This window comes from Perna viridis, chromosome 3 (genome assembly GCF_037379345.1).
Source record: "Perna viridis isolate PV_CMFRI_1.1 ecotype Kerala chromosome 3, ASM3737934v1, whole genome shotgun sequence".
In the NCBI taxonomy this organism is placed as follows: domain Eukaryota; kingdom Metazoa; phylum Mollusca; class Bivalvia; order Mytilida; family Mytilidae; genus Perna; species Perna viridis.
The window spans coordinates 19,995,752-20,017,750 of NC_142447.1; the positions used below are offsets into that span (position 1 = coordinate 19,995,752).

The 21,999-nt window shown below is 31.9% G+C and overlaps 1 protein-coding gene and 1 pseudogene across 2 annotated transcripts; both read left to right on the plus strand.

Annotated features, from left to right (window-relative positions):
• Positions 1-145: 145 nt before the first annotated feature.
• On the plus strand, positions 146-3,893 carry LOC148621364 (uncharacterized). The gene is made up of 3 exons (XM_088575606.1): positions 146-298; positions 2,195-2,720; positions 3,488-3,893. Exons 2-3 carry the CDS (start codon positions 2,220-2,222, stop codon positions 3,755-3,757), a joined length of 771 nt encoding a protein of 256 aa, XP_088431732.1. The 5' UTR covers positions 146-298; positions 2,195-2,219; the 3' UTR covers positions 3,758-3,893.
• Positions 3,894-4,037: 144 nt separating this feature from the next.
• Positions 4,038-10,240, plus strand: LOC148621365 (uncharacterized; annotated as a pseudogene). The gene is made up of 3 exons (XR_015921165.1): positions 4,038-4,754; positions 7,795-8,337; positions 9,070-10,240. The product of XR_015921165.1 is annotated as an uncharacterized LOC148621365 (transcript).
• The last annotated feature ends 11,759 nt before the right edge of the window (positions 10,241-21,999 follow it).

Sequence of the window (21,999 nt, forward strand, 5' to 3'; positions counted from 1 at the left end):
TCTTTAAAAATAAGTTTGGCGTGATATCATCACATATGATATATGTTATTTCATTGCAGTGATGTTATCATAAATTGAAGTATTAAATAACATTTATTTATTAAGAATGAATGCATTTCATATATTATGTCATGACTTAACGATATCAGAAACCGGAGACTAGTATGAAATATATTTTTGACATATGGACTAGTTTTACCGAGCTTCCATCCGCCTGTCCCCTCGTTCCTATTATATGGATCATAGCGCAATCTTTAAATGAATTTCCATGATGTATTGTGATTATCTCTGAACTAAGGTCAGTTATGAGCACCGAACCGTCATTTTATCTATCTTATTGCGTTTTGGTCCGTATCATAATATTTTTTTTTCATGCTCTCATTTATTTGTTGTTTTTTTTTTATCAGACATAAATGGATAACGTGCCTTAACGGCTTCAGGCTCGAGATCGTACTTTTGTGGCCCGTCCTTATTTTGACAACATAAACTTTTAAAGCAATCTCTATTCAAAATAACATCAAAAGCTAGTATATACTGACATTCCCTTTTTACTGTTTTGGCAAATGCTTTGACATTATATAAGTGTATATCTGGCTTACATTAAGCTAAAGGAAATATTTTATTTAGCCATAAATACATTTTTACCACAAAACTGTGTGCGTATTAACATTATATATCATTGCTTCTTAAAAATAATGATTCCGTTCGATATATTTCCACTTGTATAAGAGTCAACGAGTTTAGAATAATATTGCTTTCAAATAAAAGATAAGGCCACGTGTCTGATATTTTTATTCAGCAGAGCATTATTGTAAGTGTACATTTAGCAGCCAAGATGATTGCCTAAAGATATAAGGAAGAAACGTTACTGGCAAACATTGGACAATAGTTACATATCAATTTATACTAAAATCATGTATTCATAGACTGATAATAATTCTCTCAACCGATGATAATTTCCTCAACTTTTGGGGCCATTAAAGATGGATTCCCAATGGAAAAGCGCCGGAAATGGAAACAAACTTTTAAAGAGTTGTCTTATATACATACATTGTTAAGATACATAAAATAGTTATTAACTAGGGAAAATTACGTTTTGTGTATCATTTTCACAGAGCAGTGAAAAAATCCCAACTCGGTCTCTACAATCATTAGTAATTACCTTAACACGACACTTAAAATTATTATTCATTATTTATTATCTGCTTACCAAGTTATTATATCAAAATTAGCACAGAATATCAGAGGTCATAATCAAATTGTTCTTTACTGATCATTTACCGGGTGACATCTTTTTGTCGATATATATATAGAGTCATTAAGGAATTATCATTTTCAGAGACTGTCTATGTATTAACCAAGCAGGTCATATGAGAAAATGTTACCCCACTAATTTGTTCCAATGTAGCCGGGGGCTAGGCGCTCAGAGCCACTGGGATGTATGCCCCAGGTGGTGGAATGAGGTACTCCTGGCGTGTTACATGCTGGGGTTGTCAGGCTATAATACGGAAAACCTGACCGCAAACCATAGTGGTGCACCGTGTTGGGAAAGATACCACGTTCCTCGCACGTTAAAGAACCCTGCTGTGGTATTCGATAGGAGAAGGAACCTTTGCGCTCCGCCACAGGAGGCTAAATTTCCCGACCTTACCCATCTCCCCTTTTTCCAGTGGCAATCAAAATTTGTCGACCCTATTATCCTTGTGTCCCATCCTTTTTTTTCATTTCAAGTTCATTTTATCATCCTTTCATGTTCATCGTCTGAATATAGTCGAAATATTGCTGCTCGGACGTTAAACCCCAACAAACAAACAAACAAACAACTTAGAATATATGTTTTATGTGTCTTCACAAAGCAACTAAATTATGAACATATCAAAGAGGGTTTTTATTGATGTTTTCTCTTGTAAATTGTAAACCAACATTCCTTTTTAGAAAACTCTAATAAATGATAACATATTTTGAAACCAAAAAAAACTGGTATGTACTAACAACAGTCTTCTATGGACATATTCGTAATATTTTCTATTTAGTATTAAGTTGCAATTGAAGTTTATCACTAATCACGTGGCGTTTCTTTATATTTTTTTTAAATTTTTTCTCTTATTTTCTTTCTATTATTATTCTTTTTATTTGGTCAATATAATTCTTCTACAGAACAATGAAATAAAACGTACATGTATCTGACTTGTAGAATGTAACACAGAGTTATTGTGAAAATGGCCGAATTCGAAGAAATCTTTGAAATCATAGAGGAAGCTGAAGATGGAATGAGTGAAGAAGCAGAAGAAGCGGAGGAAGCTATGACACCTGAAGAAAGAGAAGAGTTTAATGAAGAAGTTGCACAAGCAACCAAGGACGTAGAAACGTTAAAAGTTGATGCACAGACTTTTAAGGATATACTGTCCAGCACATTAGAGGTTCTCAAATCATTTGGAATATTTGTTGTAAAGAATGTTGCTATAGGTGCCATATTTTTTGGTGTCAATATCGCTTTGTCAAAACTTGTAAAACTATCCACAGATAAGGACAAGAAAGAGTCCTATCAAAGAAAGCTTGCCGTCGTAAAAGCAATTACTTCTCTCATTAAATCTGAAACTGATTTAAGCAAAGCTATTAAAGACTGGCTTGAGAAGCACAAAGACGACACTGTTGTTTTGGATGGTATACCATTAAAAATGGAAGCCATTTTTGAGACCCATCTAAAACCTATTGCAGATGTAAGTTCTCATATTTTGTATCATCATTTTTAGTAATTCAGGCCATGCCATAATTATTAACAAAAAAGACGTAAATTAAACTATATATGGTAAGAAAATGTCACAGCTAAATGTCGGGCTATATTCAAATTATTTCAAAAGGATAAATTGCCAAAGGTAACATATAGGTAGAACGGTACTATTTCTCATAATTTTAGGTTGGCCTTTTGTGTACCCTACTTAAGTAAATACTTCCGGACACTGTGATTGGATAAGTTGTTCTGATACCAATTTTTTTTTTATTAATTCCAGGCTCTAACATTATACTTTTAAAAATTGCATTATATTTTTTTAAAAACATTTTATATAAATATCATGATTTTTTTTAATAATTTATGTGTCATTCACAGAAAAAGGGGGGAAATTAGACCCCAAACGTCATCTACTGAAAATATCAAAGAATCGAGACGGTTTTTGATCTGACTTTGGTCACAATTTTAGTTAGGGAAATGAATATATGACTGACAAAAAGGCAATTTATAGCTCCGCCATTGTTATAGAAGGGTGAATTTTTCAAAGATTTTGCTATTGTCGCCTATAGGAAATAAATAGTATCGTTCTACATATATGCGATATGTAACTATAATTTGTAAGTTGATACATTTTTCCCATACCAAATAATCAAGTCTTATTTCTCTAATAGTTTTCCTTACATCTATCTTTCGATACGTTATATGCAGAAAAGTTGTTTAATTTATTGAAGTACATTTTTGTTTTATTTTATATAGGCTGTTGAAAAGGCTTATGCAGCTGCCAAACCTTTGATGGCAAAAATAGAGGGAAAACAATCTTGGAATATTCCTAATGCAGATGACATCAACAAACTAGTCGATGCCTCTGATGCCTACTTTAAGGCTTTTAGCGATCTGAGGACATTTGCATTACAACATACCAGCAAAGTTCCCGTTCTATCGTCCCTGCTTGAGATTCTTAGCCAGACCTCCCTTGATAAGATAAACAAAGAGCTTGAAGCCGTAAAGACAATGCCTTTCTATTGAAAGTTAATCATTGACTTCTTGTTTAAATTATGCTATATAACAAGTTCTTGCGCAATCAAATCTTATGTCATTTAAAATAAATGCTCAAACTAACGATTTTTTAATTGTATAAACTATATTAAAAAGTATGCTTAAATTGGTGTATCTTTAATTTCATTTTAGATAAAATGGGGAAATAGCATTCTAAGTGCTATTTTATTCGGTCAAAATATTAAATTTCAAACATTCCGTTTCATCAATATATGTTGCCACATTTTTAGATTCCTTATTTCCCAGCAATAACCTACACAATTTTAGTTGTAACTTGAAGATTGAAAATGCAAATTAGAGTTGTTGGCCAACTTCTTGATAGTAAAGATAAACTAGAAACAGTGACAAATGACCTGTATAGAATGATTAAGGTGAATTTTAAAAAAAATGCTTATTTTCAAGTCGCCCTTTTTTTTTGGAAAAGCCGCTATTTCCACGTTATTTAATTCCCTCTCTTCATTTTCCCGTTTTCAAAGCGTCTTTTTAATCGTTGCATGTAATACATGTAATATTTTAATTTCCTGCTATTGTAATGTGCATGAAATAAGAGCCTTTCTGTGGAAATAGACATTTGAAATAAGAAGTATCTTTATATTTTGGAAACACTTTTCATGTTATCAAATTCGTCTCTGTTTGTGGTGCAACATTTTATGCAACGTTTTGAAAGGTCAAGGCTACATCAGTCGGGGTATTTGTACGGCTTGATTAGGGGAATAGGTTTACGTATGCGTATAAAAGTTTAATGTACAGTTTTGTATATTGAAAATTTACTTCTTTGTCAATTATTTTGCAACTCTGACCTTATCATTTATCATTGACCAAAAATAGGTAATCAACAGGAAACGTATAACAACTTAAGTGGGAGGAAGGACACAATCTCAATATTTGTATATTGTTCGAAATATTGAATGGAAAGCTACACTATTTCTTTCTTCTGTTTTATGAGAATTATTTACTAAAGATTCAAGTGAGTATATGCCTTTACTTTGCATCCATTATCCAGCTTAATCACATTTTGTTCTAATTTAGCAAAAATTTCCTAATATCGTCGACCAGTTGTATTTATTGTACCGAAATATGTGCCGGGTTCTTTGATAATTTCTGGTTACCAAATGTTGAAGTTAAACTCCTGTAAAACCACATACCGTTATGGTTTTAAATTTGATAAAATCATCAATCCTTATTTTTTTCTTATTCTGCTTTTGCATTAATACTATTTTTTTTTTATCTAGATGAGTGATTCTTCTGTTATTCTCTTTTCTCCTTTTTCCGAAATAATGTTTTTAGAGTTAATGTTCTTGATTTAAATTTAAAAAAAAACAAAATATAATAATCACTTCTCTGGACGAACACAATGTTTCACCTTTCATGATCTCAAAGGAAGAAGATCATATTTTTATTCACACTCTATTAAACTGAAATAGTATTATTTGTACAAGAAAGTTTGTATCACATATTCAATATGAAAATTAAATATGTTCCCTGCAAAAGTTCACATTCTTCCTAAGTCAAGATTAGGGAAGCACATATACAAACTTAAGAATTCCAATAAATGCATTATTTCCCCATCAACTGAAACATTACGGGAAGTGTTCATATCGGACAAACTTAATAATGCATTCCTGAACTTTCCCAAAAATAGAAATGAATCTTCCATGCACGTTTTTTATTCTGTTATTTTTTTTTTATTATTATTATTTTTTTTTTTTTTTTGTTATTTTTTTTTTTGTTTTAGATTTAGAACCTTAATCTCTGTTTTATTTTGCGATTGTGAGGTAAAGTTGTATAACCAGTAACAAGTCTTACCAAAGTTCTCTAAGCCAAAATCACAAAAACAGAAAATTAGAAATAAATTATACTGCCATTTTTGTAAGTTTTTTTTAATCAAGTTGGAAATTTGGGGAAAAAATATGATATTTTGTTATGAGAAAGCTATTTGAAAATCAGAACGAGTCGGTAATAAAGTTTAGACACCTTCGTCAGTTAAATTCTTCTATTATTTAATAGCTATCGCGTATATAGCAACATATATGTCTATATTTCACCAACATTCAAACGTTGAAAACGTTACTGATATTCTGTTTTCACACAATAACTCTTTTATCCAGTGGCATGATATATTGAAAGCTCTGTTTTTCAAATATGATATTTTTCATTATAATACAATTAAAAAAAAGGTGTTGTATGCAGTTTGTAACCGACATAAACCAAGAACCTCAACTCCTCAAATCAGTACGAGAGAAAGAAACGAATACAGAGAATAAACTAATTGCCTGAAAAAAATAACCAGAAAACAATCCCGAAGGACGATGCTTTCAAAGATGTTGCTTAGCGAAGCATTTACCTTGGGCAGGCAAACGAGGCAATTCTAGGAGACGCGAAGTAGATCAATATGTTCTGATCGTTTTGTATCTGTAGCAATAACCTACACAATTTTAGTTGTAACTTGAAGATTGAAAATACAAATTAGAGTTGTTGGCCAACTTCTTGATAATAAAGATCAACTAGAAACAGTGACAAATTGTAAATTGCCATGAAAACGATAACAACACAAGTGGTTTATTGTTTTATCAACTTAACGAGTATATATAAGGTTTAAAATGTCTAATTAAGAAGAGGATGCATGTTATATTTCAACATGTGCACTTGAGCCCGTGTTATTAGTTTTTTCTATCTCTCTTTCTCTCACTTATGTTGCAATATGTTTCCTGTTGTTATCTTATTTCTAGTTGATGACTTTATCAAATACACTTTTTATCAGTTAAAATAGGAAGTGTACACTTACAACAGATCAGACTGTCAGAAAATACTTTTTAAACACATCCTCTTTGTTACACAACCATAATTGTTTTCTGAGAAAATCATCATATTGTAATATACAATATACACTGAAATAGACCTTTACTGTATACATATTGCCTAGATATAGCCATGAAGCACGAATATGACTTTCTCGGTTCTGGATGGTAGACAGATGTAAGAATGTCAATAGTGGCAGGGACAATTTATGCCATTTTTTTTATTATTTCAATATTAAGCAGAGTTTACATATCCTTGATATTTGTAAAATCAAGTCCAACTTTCACTTGAGTTTGTATTTCAAAGATGACGTTTAGAGTAATGGATCAACAAGTTATATACTCAAATTCACCTCAGCCTGTTTGCATTTTTTAAAATTATCTATTAAATTACACATAAGTTCCTTTTAAAAAAATGCCATTTAATTCATGTCGTTCAGTACTACAACTTTCATACAATTATTTCTCGTTCTTACCTCCATGATCGAAATATTTCCATATTTATTTTTTCTACGATAATTTTGCACTGAACGTATTGTTTATCCGCCATCTTGTTTCTATGGATATTTTGAAATGTTCCCTATTATCTCACAATTGAAGAGCTGAAATACCATGATTTCCCGCCATATTTCTGCTCTTTACCTTTAGTAACCAGAAGTTCCGAATGAAATTGCTGCAACTGATACTTAATATGAGACATACCACAAGAATTAGCAGGGAACCAGAAATATGGCGGCAAATCATGGTATTTCAGCTCTTCAATTGCGAGGAAATAGGGAACACGTCAAAATATCCATTGAAACAAGATGGCGGATAAACAAAATGTTCAGTACAAAATTCTCGTAGGAAAAAAATAAATTTGGATTTTTTTCAATCTCGTAGGCAAGAACGAGAAATAATTGTATGAGAATTGTAGTACAGAACGACATAAATAAAATGGCAAGTTTTTTAAAGGAATTTTTGAGTAATAAAAAAAATTAATCTAAAAAACTGCAAACAGGCTGAGGGGAGTTCGAGTATAATATTTTGATTCTCTGGTCTGTTTAACTGATATAATACATACAACACAGTGTATTCATTGTGTGATTAGTTTTATAAAAGGTCAGGTGTTATTGTTAATTAATAAATGCACGAAAGCATTAATTTTATCTTGTTTCAAGTCACTTTGATCGTGTAGGCTTTTTTACACAAGCACGTATTTTTTTTCAGATATTATAAAAGTCCCCGTAATCTTTTCAACAGAGTTCTAGAATGGGTATAGTTATTGGCATCATCATCGACGTCACTGTAACTCTTGCTTCCGCTGCAGCAGAGGCGGCGGCAGAGGCAGCTGCAGAGGCGGCAGCAGAGGCAGCTGCAGAGGCAGCTGCAGAGGCAGCCGCGGAGGCAGCAGCAGAGGCCGCAGAAGAATCAGCAGCTGAAGCAGCGGCTGAAGCAGCATCAGAAGCAGCAGCTGACACTACAGCAAAAGTGTTGGCATCTATCGCAAAGTTAAGCAAATTCATAAAGGAGTTTTTCGCAATTGATTCTGTTTTCAAAGCTGCAGAAGCGATTATTCATGCAGCCACAGGTAGCTCAAAGAAGTACCATAGACTTAAAAGTTACATTATTGTATTGTCGAAAATGGAAAATAAAATGACAGCCATAAGTAATTGGCTCAATGAACACAAAAATGACACCGTTAACCTTGAGGGAATGGACATTAAGGTTGATTCTGGTATATTGGGAAAATTCATGAAACCGCTGATTGCTGTAAGTACACGATATTTCATTGTAATTTATTGCATTTTAATTATACACCAGAATGCACTAATAACTTCTGATATATTAGTTAAATATTGCTTTAAGTTGTGCATGGAACATTTTGCATCTTCAAAAAAAAAAAAAAACAAATAACTTATGCCCTGTTTACATACGTTTTCTCTAAATTTATTGCTATGATGAATTCCAACATGAAGTTTTCATTTTGTGATCTGCAGAGTAATGTTTGTATTCCAACGTTTTGGCTGGAAGAAGTCCAAAGTTTAAATATCAAAGTTAATTCAACATGTGCATTATCGAAGCGCAAAACACATGGAGCATTCGATAAAAAAACTGTTATCTATACATGCATGTTTAGAATTAAATATATGTTTGAGATGTGGTAGTTTTTACACTGCTCCGTTTTGGGACACGTTCCTGTCAATATAATAATGTTCAAATGACTGTGTTTTTGATTACTACACTGTGGTACAATAAGTAAAACAAAAAACGGGAGTATTTATAATTGTAAGATTTTCAGCTAAAATAGAGCGTGCATGTCATATTTAAATCTATAGAGGCCAACAAAAAACCCGATATGATCACATCAAATACTAATTTCATGTCGACTACTTGGGCGATTTTGTTTTCAAAAGAGTTTGTCGTCAAGATTTTTTTGTGTCTTCTTAACAACATGCAGTTGAATTTATTTCGCATATATCAGTTTTTTTTTTCTCTTTTTAGGGTATTGGTAATCTGAAAAGAATAGCTGCTGATTTCGCTAACCAAATAAAGAAAACAAACCCATCACTGATGCGCAACTTGAATCTATGAAAAGGTCTTTAACTAAAATTAACTCAACATTCGAATCAATGGCTAAGTTCACAGCTGAGAAGTCCTCCATTGTTAAAGTATTCAGCTCATTTCCTATAAGCATGGATGATGTTAATGAATTGAAGGCGATTCTTGATTGTTAAATGTAAGACCTAAAGTTCTAGAAAAACTTGGTATCCCAATGACTCAAATTAAAGATATTTTCAGGATTTTAATAAGATAACTCAGATATAATGAACATGTAACATGAGCGTCTTGTATTTTATACACATAAAAGAATACATTCAACGTAATAAAATAATAATATAGTATTCCCAATAACAATAGACAATATAATTATGCATGGTTTCAAAATAATGCAGCTAATCATTTTATTTATAAACATACAAAGTCGTTTGTAAACCTCAACGTTACAAATTGATAGCAAACTTTCCGTTTTAACTAAACTTGGATATTTGATATAGTAATCTGGTAAAAATCTCTTTCTCAAACTGACATTCAGTTTGACATTTTCATTCAACCGAATTAAATATTTCTCTAAACCAAATTTCAAGATTCATAAAACTGTCCCCTAGAAGATGTTGAAATTTCGTTATTCCATCTTGCAATAAAATGATCTGATAAAATCTGCTTAAAATACATTTTTTGATAAAAATCTGATTGATTCACAAAGATATACCCAAGACCAGTATTGTTAAATAAAAATTTTATACAATTAACCCATTTGAAAGAATACTGATCATTAAGATTTAACAGAAGTTTATAAAGAATACTGCTTAATTTAGATTCATCGGACGTAAGTTTGCTCAATTAAGATGCCATTCTCATTTTTACACGATTTTCTAGTGGAAATCTTCCCAATGCTCCATAGACACAAAACTTTGGAGTAGTATTTCGTACTTTCAATATTCGCTTACAATATTTTAAATGTACTTGGTCAATCAATTTTAAATTTTCATAGCCCAAGACTTCGCAACCACATAATAAAATTGGTTCAATAATTGAATCAAACATTTTTAATTGTCAGTCTGTTGGAATATTTTTATTTTGCATACATCTATAAATAAAGTGTAAAGCTTTTTGTGATTGATTTATCATTTTCTTTCTAGTTTCTATAAAAGAACCATTATACTTGAATATAACACCTAAATATGAAAAAGAATCAACACGTACTAAATTTTCGCCGTAAAAAGTAAATAATAAATCATCATTGCACTTTCCTTTACCGAAAACAAAACTTTTTTAGAAGCGTTTACTTCCAGCTTCCATATATCACAGTACGACTGAAAAATATTTAAAGATCTTTGCATGCCTTCTTGTGATTCTGATACAATAACTGTATCGTCGGCTTACAAAATCACAAATAACTCAATACAAATATGAAGTTCACTAAATTTAGTTTTAACCGTATCTAACCCTTGACCTTGTAAACTTTTAAAATAATCCTCTAAATCATTCAAACATATACTAAAGAGAAAAGGTGATAAATTTTCACCTCGTCTGACACCTGTAAAACATGGAAAGAAATCCGATTCACAACCATAATATCTAACACATGATTCCTTGGTACATATTATAAATCACTTTGAAACCCTCCCCTTCTATATCATAATTTGGCAGCTTTTCCCAAAGACAAGACAAATAATCAAACGCCTTTTTAAAATCAATAAAAGAACAAAAAAGTTTCTCTCCAAATGCCAAATATAATCCCACCAGAGCATGCAATACAAAGTTGTTGTCAACTGTTTAGTAACCTTTTCTGAAGCCTGCTTCATTTTCTGCAATCAAATTAATTTCACTTGCAAGTGAACTAAGTCGCATGTTCATAATGAATGTGAAAACTTTTCCAAAACAGCTGATCAAAGTGACAGGTCTATAATTAATTGAATCTGTCTTAGAACCCTTATTTTTATATACTGGTATAACGATACCAGTTGTCCAAGACTCTGGTATGACACCTGAATCAAAAATTATATTAAATAGCTAAAAATAAATAGATATCAAATTCTCATCATAGTTTTTAAAAAAAAAGTATCGTTTATAATATTGTCTGGACCTGCAGCCTCTCCGTTTTTAATATTCTTGATGGCATCAACAACTTCTTGCTCTGTCATTTGAACATTTTTCTGCATATTTTTGGTAATCGTTATTTTTATTCTTTAGCCAATTTATTCATCTCGTCTTTGTTTTCGTAGAATTGTTTCTATTAAATGTAGTCCTAGCTTTGTTGAACATCTCTCGTTTATCTTTACAATCTTAGTTGAACCACGGCTTATTATGGTAGTAACCTTACCTTTATTGGTGCTAATACCAAACGTTTTTTTCTGCTGAAGAAATAAGTATTTGACTTAGAACACTAACAAGGTTGTTAATTTTTTCAGACGTCACATTTTCAACATTAATTTCCGCCAATAATTGTTCGATCGTCTGCAGTTGTTCGCGTGTGGTAGACAATACTTCCAAAAAACCTATCCAATTTAGGAGGGTTCAATGTTATTCTATCAGAACTATAACTTTTATCATTGCCTTGGTTTGGTGACATTGTGTTAAAATTAAAAGTGAAAAATAAGCTACTGTGGATATCAGAGAACATCGGATTGAAATCATCAACACCAAAATCAGAAATAAAATCAAACAGGATTGGTGAAACCAACAAATAATTCACAATACTTGAGTATTTACATGTTGCTCTACCTATGTAACGATCTGAAAAAAAATCGACCATTGCAAATAAATAAACTACATCTTTGCCAAAAGTTTACCATAGTTGTTAAGTCTACCCCTGTCACTACTATATCTATCTAAAGGAATGTTTTTACTCTCTATAATTTTAAAGGAATTATAATTCACTTCAAATTCTTCATCTTCAGGATTTAGATATTTTAATATTCTTTCATCTTCAACAAAAAAATCTCGACCGTTAGATGTTCTTGCATTAAAATCTCCAATAAGTGCAATTTGTACAGTGTCATTTGAAAAAAAAAATATTATATTATAGTTATTCATTTCAATGGCTTCAGATAATGACGTGTTTATAATTCTTGCATGCTGCGTAACTAGTTTTTATTATACCATACACCTTTTGTCCATCAATCCATATGTTTGGTGATTTTTCATTATCATGTTACAACGTTTTTTGTTCTAAATAAATTGTACTGCATGTATTTCATTACTACTCTATAAAATCCAAGTTTAAATGCTAACACCAATGCAAGGGCATTGTGACCCTGGTTTGTAACGTTATTTATTTAATACTTTGAAATAAATGATTTAGGCAACGTGCTGAATTTCCATCAAATTACATGATTTTTTTTATCTCTATTTATTTTGTAATCGCTATTTTACGGTATTTTCGCAATAAGTTAGAACTCCCCATCTCACTTTTCTTGCATATTACAACATTGGATTAATCTTTAACGTTAAAAAAATTACGATGCTAGAAAATGGAGCAGATATGGTAAAGGCAACAAATGTATAACCCCTATAAAAGAGTAATCAAGGGAACCAAGGTTATAGCGGTAATCAAAATAATGTAATCCAGGGACAAAGACCAGACATGGGAAACAGACATTCACAACAAAGAACATAAAGTAACTAAAATCATACATACAAAGTAACTAAGGTAAATGAGCTGAACATAATAAATACTTACTAAGATCACCAATAGGCCTAAGTTATAAATGACGTTATAACGTTGAACATTTATATGTACGAATTTTATGCGTTTTACGTTCTTCCAATTAAAATTTTATTCAATTACATCTGATTCAGGCAAATATATTTCATACATTGACAAAATCATTGACAAAATGTAAAGACTAAAGGGCATATGCACCCAAAACCTGGGCATGCAAAACTTACCCAAAGAGTAATAAATAAGACGAGACAAGACAACAAGCAAAACAAGTTTCAAATAATGAATCAAAAGGAACAATTTACACCTATACACATTTCAATTTACTCCATATTTGTACCAAGTTTTTGTACAATGCAAATGCTACTATCTAGATATATTCAAAATTATTTATATGACTATTTACACGAAAAAAATTAATATGATTTATAATTGGTAACATTTAGATGAACGACGTAACCACGTCTCATTATTTGACCGCTAGAGTAAACTGTTTTAGATGGTGGATAAATACGTGTGCCACGTATTTTTGCAAAAATACTGCAAATGTATTTAATTCCGTGGTAAAGTAAATTTCGCTATTTCACGGTGGACAGCAAAGCACAAAAAATAGTACCCGATTATAAATTTTATTAAAACACAATAAAACGATAATCATTTTGTGAAACCGCGAAAATTGAAACCCGCGAATATGGTCTTGAATCCGCGAACATTAGCAATTGCAAAAATTAATACCGATGCCTATAACAATTACTATTTCTTCACTACTTTTGAAAAACTACGTCGCTGGTTTAATTTCTTATAAGTTATACCAAATACTTTGAATTGATAGTCACTGCCCCAAAACAATGCTAATGGTAAATAAGAGATAAAGTGATGAACGGTTTTGCTTAGAATCAGAATAATTAATGTGTACGAGTAGGGTTACGTGCCAAACTGTGGGCTGATGTTTCTATGATCTAATACATTAAAATACAGTTGAGTATGTTTCCTTGAATATAATTTATTTTCTGTCCTTTCATATGGTGTTAAAAGAAGACCAATCAATTTCATAAGAATGCGTTCAATGAACTATAGAGAAACTGACCATTAATTCCATCCAATTTGATGTATTCATGACCTTAATAACATGAAAAATCTGAATATGGCAAACACCATGTTGAACAGAGAGGTTCTATTATCTGAGTTTAGCGAATGATCATGAAAAAGAACGTGTGGTAAACAGGGAAAAGATGCAATGAATGGCATTTATAATAATTACATTTACTGTGTATATCATTAAAATACACTTATCTTATTGGATAATCGGTTTTACACGTGATGTTTTTGTGTCAATGAAACACAGCTATTTACTAGGCAATATCCACATGTAAGTAGAAAAATTTTATTGATCACTGTGTATTGCCTATATTCTATGTTAATTTTAAAATATAATAAAATATAAATAATTATAGGGACATAAGGAGGTTTATCATTTAAAAGAAATTAAATTAAAGGAAGGAAATTAAAATCCACCATAGATTATATCAAACATAAGTGTACGATAGATTTTTCTAATGACAATCTTAATGACAACGATATTTGTTCATCTTTCAAATAAATGTGAATCATAATGATGGTAGAGAATATTCAAATGAACACAGTTCAAATGTGGAGTTTGAATAAAGACAAGTAGTATCGTAGTTTAATATGCAATGCATATATAAGAATATTACAACGTTGAGGGCACGCATAAAATCATTATGAATATAAAAAATACAATTCTGAATTAGATTTTACAAGAAAAAACAACAGTACAATGAAAAATAAATAAAAATAACTAAAAGACCAATACAATGAACAAACAATTTTAAAAAACACCAAAGTTTCAGAAATATATGTACAAAAATGAAGAGAAACATAAAATGGACGGGTGAATGCGCTGTTCTTGTGTGACACTGGTTTTACTTCCATAATAATATTAGGTCAGAAATCTTTTTGACCTTTTAATAAATATAAAGATACAATCAACAATAAGTATATTTTCTTCGTACGTTAGATCAGTACTGCCCATGGTAAACAGTGAAACATCCATTCTTAAAGGAATAAAGCGTAAACTCTCGAATAGTATAATACGGTTTTCTGTATATTTTTTGCTATAAAAAAATGGTAGACAATTTCAATGGGAGAACCGCAACTACACGCAGGATCAGCCATAATATGGACTCTGTGGAAATCGTAGTTAAGGAAAGACGCAGAACTGTTGTTCAAAAGTTTCTTACAGTAAAATGCATGATGGTAAAATTATTTGCCAACCTCTTATAGATTAACTTAAATGAAAGCAAGATAAAAGCAATTCTGAAGACTAGACAGAAACATTCACTTGGAGTCCAAGTGGTGATGTAATGTCACGATGTTATAAACTGATGTTATTCTGTTTATTGACAATGTCAGTTGATTCAATCTAACGTCATTGGGACTTGTTTACTTTTTCAGTGTCATGGCAGTAGCCTGATATTTAAAAAATCACCGGACTGAAGTTGGAATATAGTTTACTTTTCACTATTGAAAAGTGAATAATAAACTAGTTTACTATTCATAACTTGATAGTTTAATAAAATATTTCATCACTTGATGGTGCCATGGCGGCCGAGTATCTGCAAAGCTCTTGGCTGGAATGTTTTAACTACATACGTTAAGTTGTTCACATTTCCAGGCGGGTCACAAAATAAGGAGCATTGTCACTAATCTACAGTTTATTACGATTACAGAGAAAATACATGTTACAGGATGAAAAGTTATTTTGGCAACAGGAAATTTCGCAAACTCACATATGTAGTGCGCTCAAACAAATTATTCTCCAAACGCTCTTAAATTCCTTAATACGGATTGGATCCACATGTCACAGGTAACAACATCACAGACAAGGACTAGCGATAACTTCCTGCACCTCGGACCATTGTCCGGAACACGATAACTTCCTGTTAAGGCAAGTTATATTAACGTCAATAATTCACAATAACCTCGGACCATTATCCGGAACCTCGGAATATATTGTCCGGAATACAAATACTTCATGTTAAGGCAAGTAAACATCAAAACGTCAAAGAAACATCACCAACAATAACTATTTACGGCAAGTTGCTACTCTCAAAAAACAGTATTCCCCTTGCATCACTTGTTTCCAAAAACACATCCCTTAACCACATAAAAAAGATCCAATCTTACATTCAGTCTGTAACCGTATATTCTTCAACATCAAATCTCCAATCGCACATTCCCCTTTGCTCCTTCTTTTCTTCGCCCCCAAAAAACTCAAAGTCAAACCCGTAATATACTGTTCAACACCAATTTTACACCAACTATTAATTATCATATCGTACATAATTGACCTAAATTAAGCCCAAATTCAATACCAACTTAGCACCAATTTCCAATAAATCAAAAACTTTGACAACTACTTAAAAAAAAACATCCCACATGGGTAACATGATGCTGTACTTCATCACCTTTCCTATAGTAAACCCCTTAAAATCGTAATAAAGATAATCTTCTGGATATAAGACCCACGGTACAATGACTAAATCAAAATATGCTTATCTAGACATGCAACAAATTATCATGAAAATATACACCTCTACAATTGTAAGAAAATTGTATAAAGGATGTGTAAACCAAATCAACTTCAAACCCAGCCCTTTGTTTACTTTAGACATGGGTTTGGTTTATACGGGAAATAAAAGGACTCCAGAAAAGGGTTGTCTTTTTTTCCTTTTGCTGTCGACAGTTCACGTACTTTTGCATGCATGTTTGACATTTTTTTTTTATTTTCAAGAAATATTAAAAGGTATAAGAATTAAATCATTTGTTTTATAACTACATGGACAACGTCACAATGGCATTTGACAAATAAATTTATGGTGGAAAATGATTTTGCTGACCGTTGTAGCTATCTATCCACATGGTACGTGTCTGTATAATATAAGTTTTGACTTTTAAACGTAGCGTGTGATATACTCGTTTTTCAACCGTGCCAGCTAAAATAGCCTACTGAATATTCTAAGGCTTTGCATCTTATTTGAAGTTGCAGAGAGAAAATAAGGAAGATAGTTTACTTAATATAAAATGCACAGTATTTATTTATCTTATTTACTTATCATTTATTTCCACTGAGCAGTTAAGTTACTGGTAAATCAAAAAATAATGTCACTTAAATTAAAAAAAGAATTACATGTATTTATAAAAAAAAAGGTCAAACAAACAAACAAACAAACAAAACAGAAAGATTTTACCTTCTGCAGACTGGCTCATAATCCATGTCAACTAGAATATGTGATCATTTTTTTCAGTACTAGTGCATATGAGCTTTTTATGAGCAACTCGGCGAGTGTTTCTAGAAAAGCAGAGGACACTATCCTACCGGTGCACCTGGTCATGCTCCCAGTTTGTATTAGAGTCCGAGTTGCTCATTTGCTTTTGTTACTTTGTATGTATGACTTTAGTTACTTTATGTTCTTTGTGGTGTTTGTCTGTTTTCCATGTCTGGTCTTTGTCCATAGATTACATATTTTTGATTAGTGCTATAACCTTGGTTCCCTTGATTACTCTTCAAAATACTTCTGTTTTGAAGTTGGTTTATATTATTGTTTATTATACTGAATATAGTTATAATTTGATATTAAACAATACGGGAATTAATTATCTACAATATATAAACATAAACAATAACGAAGCTACTAAAAAAAGCAATTGATATTGTGTTTGCTTGCACAACACTTAAGTCGCAAAAACCTGCAACAAATCGGAATCAATCAAATTATGAAACCGCCATTGAATTTAGAAGGCAATATTTACCCTAGATATTGAATTTCATTTTAATCGAACTATGTTGAAATTTTGCCAATTTTAGTGGCCATTTTGAAAAAAAAATTGTTGATGCCTGTGTTGGCAGCAATTCCAGAACTGCTATTTGAGTTACTTTCATACATCTGAATAGTTCCAGTAATTTTAGATTTTTTTCTCATTTTGTTCAGGATTTATTCTGGCGGCCATTTTGAAATTTCAAAAATTGCATGCACAAACCTCAAGCATCCTTGATTTTTTAGCCGAGTTTGGTATGAATCGAATAAACGCCCTCTGAGTAATTACTCGGATATCTTTACAATCAGAAGATATTTTGGCGACTTACCGGGTTATATATTACTGAAAGTACGTCCTCATGTTTATTTATACTGCTGAATAAATGGTTATGTTCAACATCTGTCCATTTGGATATGTGTCAACTTTTTCCGTTAAAAGAATAAATGAAGAAGTCTAGCGCTGGAGTGCATGTTGTATTGTCATACATGTCGAATCCTGACAGATAACAACATATAATTTGCCTTGCGTTTTTCACAGATCTTACAACGTTGCGAAGTTTTTACACTATTTTACACTTCATAAAAAAAAACAAAAAACAAAAACAGATCGTAACATAGAAAATACATTACATTTCTCTATTTCTTTATGAATAATATATTCTGTACCAAGAGGTTAAAAGGTCGAATAATAGATTAACCAGAGTAATTACCCCGAAGCGTGTCGAGTGGCGTTGAGGAGTTATTAACATATGGGGGATGAGGTTTAATAGACCTACATTCACGGTCGATAGCCCAGGTAAAATAAGTGATGAAATGGAGTATCTTTCTGAATTGTCAATAATTAAAAAAAATAAAAGGAATAATCTATGAAGTTTGTGGTGATATTGCATGTATACATAATAACCAAAAGAATTATAGTGTGTCCAGGCTGTAAAGCAAACTCGAGCGAAAAACGAAATCTATGCAACCAAATCTGTTAGGTCTTTGAGTTAGTAGTTTCATATACACTTTCATAAACTCCATTTGTACATTCATCTTTGCACTTCATCAGGCCAGATTAATTCAATGATGTGCCCTGACCAATGCTGGCATATAAGAATACACCATAATTGTACGGTGTCATTTTGAAAAAATATTATATACGTTAGCTGTTTACATATCTACTACATTTGGTTGAGATTCAAACCTGGTTCACTTAAAGTTTAAGGACTTTATCGTAATTATCACCCGCCTATTGCAATGATTATGAATATCAGAAAAAGTTATTTCCATAATAAAAGATGAGTTTAAAGTTGATGGCAGTAATCTGTCAAGATAACAAAATCAAGTATTCACTTTTTGAAAGTGTGAAAATAATGTGCAATTCCTATCTCTTTATCATGTCCAATAAAATAAGAAATATTAAAATGTCAAAGCCCACCTTAACGAATATAGAAGTACTAGAAACTTTATGAAGCTACAATCTTTCCCGATGCATGTTTTGTGGACGGTGTCATTACTTGCCAATCACTCCCAAGTTATCATAGTTTTTAATACATTAGTTTTTTTATATTCTAAATGCTTATATATAATGTATTATATACACTTTCATAAACTCCATTTGTACATTATCCATTGCACTTCATCAGGCCAGATTAATTCAATGATTTGCCCTGACCAATGCTGGCATATAAGAATACACCATAATTGTACGGTATCATTTTGAAAAAATATTATATACGTTAGTTGTTTACATATCTACTACATTTAGTTGAGATTCAAACCTGTTTCACTTAATTTTTTGAGGACTTTATCGTAATTATCACCCGCCAATTGCAATGATTATGAATATCAGAAAAAGTTATTTCCATAATAAAAGATGAGTTTAAAGTTGATGGCAGTAATCTGTCAAGATAACAAAATCAAGTATTCACTTTTTGAAAGTGTGAAAATAATGTGCAATTCCTATCTCTTTATCATGTCCAATAAAATAAGAAATATTAAAATGTCAAAGCCCACCTTAACGAATATAGAAGTACTAGAAACTTTATGAAGCTACAATCTTCCCCGATGCATGTTTTGTGGACGGTGTCATTACTTGCCAATTACTCCCAAGTTATCATAGTTTTTAATACATTAGTTTTTTTTATATTCTAAATGCTTATATATAATGTATTATGTCGAGGATTAAAAAATATGAATTTATAATTTCTTTTAAAGTGTTAAAAACATGATTATACGCCAAGTAAATCGCTCCAATTTCGGGTTTATTTTGTTGTTGTAATATTTGCATTTTTGTCTAGGCTATATGATTGTTTTGGGTAGAATTCTGATGAAAAATAATACAACTTACTCAGAAGCTTATGTTTTATGTACTTCACTTTCTCCATTTAAATTATCAGGTTTCTTTTAAGGGTTCTTAAAAGAGTAATCAAGGGAACCAAGGTTATAGCGGTAATCAAAAGAATGTAATCCAGGGACAAAGACCAGACATGGAAAACAGACATACACAACAAAGAATATAAAGTTACTAAAATCATACATACAAAGTAACAAAAGCAAATGAGCAACTCGGACTCCACTAAAAACTGGGAGCATGGACCAGGTGCACGTAAGCGTCCTCTGCATTTCTAGTAACACCCGCCGAGTTGCTCATAAAAGGTCCGGAGTAGACAAACGAGGAAAGGAAAACTATGACCCGTTGAATAAATCAGTTTTTATGGTGCTGATGGATACACCATAACGATCCACGAGTTCATGATGACGACCATACAACTTCTGTAGTGATGACTTCAATATTGTAGCAACATAACCCTGTTCCAGAGGCCTATTTGTTAGACTAGTGCATACAAAAAGTCTGCGTAGTTTCGGCAAGCTCTGGCATAACGTCTGAGTTGTGATATGAGCACTCCATACGCAGGTGCCGAAGGGATGTTGCCACAGATGAAAGGAAAATTGACAATTTTGAATGAAAAGTCATTACGTTTGTCGTAAAGTTTGGTCAATAGTTTTCCTTTACCCATCGATTTCTAAGTGTAGGTCAAGATATGAGGCTGACTTCACAGTGTCTGTAGTATCCTTTATCTCAAGTTCTTTTGGGTAGATGCGATGTATCAAATCCCCTAAATTAGGATTGTTTAAAAATAATACGTCATCTATATAGCGGAAACTGAGATTGACTGAGATTACACAATGTACGTGTACCCTTACCGTGACTCGTATATCAAATAGCAAAAGCATATGTCAAAATAACAGTGAAAGAGTTATGGAAACATGTATGTTATTTGATCATGAGGTGAAAGTAAAGAACTCAATCGAGCAACACTCACTTTGGTGTGTTATACTCGCATTCTAAATATCAACAGCCGAAGTCAAAAGACACACAAGTTAATATATAACAACCCGGATAAATCTTGACCTTGAAGTCAAAGGTCATCAACACTGGCACTCACCGCTGTTATGTAAGGTAATTTACTCATAAACCAAATATTAAGACAAAAAATACAAAAAGGTTATGGAAACATAATTTTACAACCGTTGACCCTCGGTACAAAAGCCAAAGTCAAAGCTTTCAAATCTGGTATGTTATACCACCCTGTCTTGAGATTACCCATTTGCCAAAAATCAGGTCAATGTCAAGTACCAACTATAAGAAATCGAGATCAAAAGACAAAAAAGTTATAGCCCGGATATACATGTACTTTTGTATGTTATTTGACCTTTAGATCAAAAGTCATCGACTCTGGTACACTCTGCCTTGTGGTGATATACCCACATACTAAACATTAGAAGTATTTGACAAAAAGCAAAAAAAACGATTGCATGCGAGTCAACCTTAGCATACTCACTTTATAATATCCAAATATGAAACATTTTCTTTGTTGGCTTGTTAAACAGTATTGAGATATCGCAGAGACATGGAAAGTAGAACAACGTTTCAAGTCAGTATGCCAAAGCTGCATACCAAATTTCAAAATAATCCCGTTAGTAATCGCCAAGAAATCTGTTACAAAAATTGTCATTTTTTACCCTGATAAAATATCTCAGTCAGTTCGTTAAACTGGAAGTAGATGTTCAAGAGACCTAAAAAAGGAGGCGCAATTCAAGTCATTCTATCAAAGCTACACATAAAATTTCATATCAATTCCTCCAGTAGAAGCCGATAATATTTTTACCAAACGGTCGTGAACGGAAGGATTGGCGGACGGACAAAGTGATTCCAATATAGTTCCCTCTCCTAAGGTTATATTGTCATAGACGTCTCACGTTAAAGTTTATGCACACGACCCGTCTTTTGCACACGTTGAATAGTTTGCATACTGTATAAAGAAGATTATACATCAAATAAGGATGTTTGAAAATGCATATAAAGAAATAAAACTACCGCAT

Excerpts from the sequence above, each read along its gene's own strand:
- LOC148621364 (XM_088575606.1), top strand. The coding sequence starts at position 2,220 with ATGGCCGAATTCGAAGAAATCTTTGAAATCATAGAGGAAGCTGAAGAT. Across the intron at positions 2,721-3,487 it reads ATCTAAAACCTATTGCAGAT|GCTGTTGAAAAGGCTTATGC; the intron begins GTAAGTTCTCAT and ends TATTTTATATAG.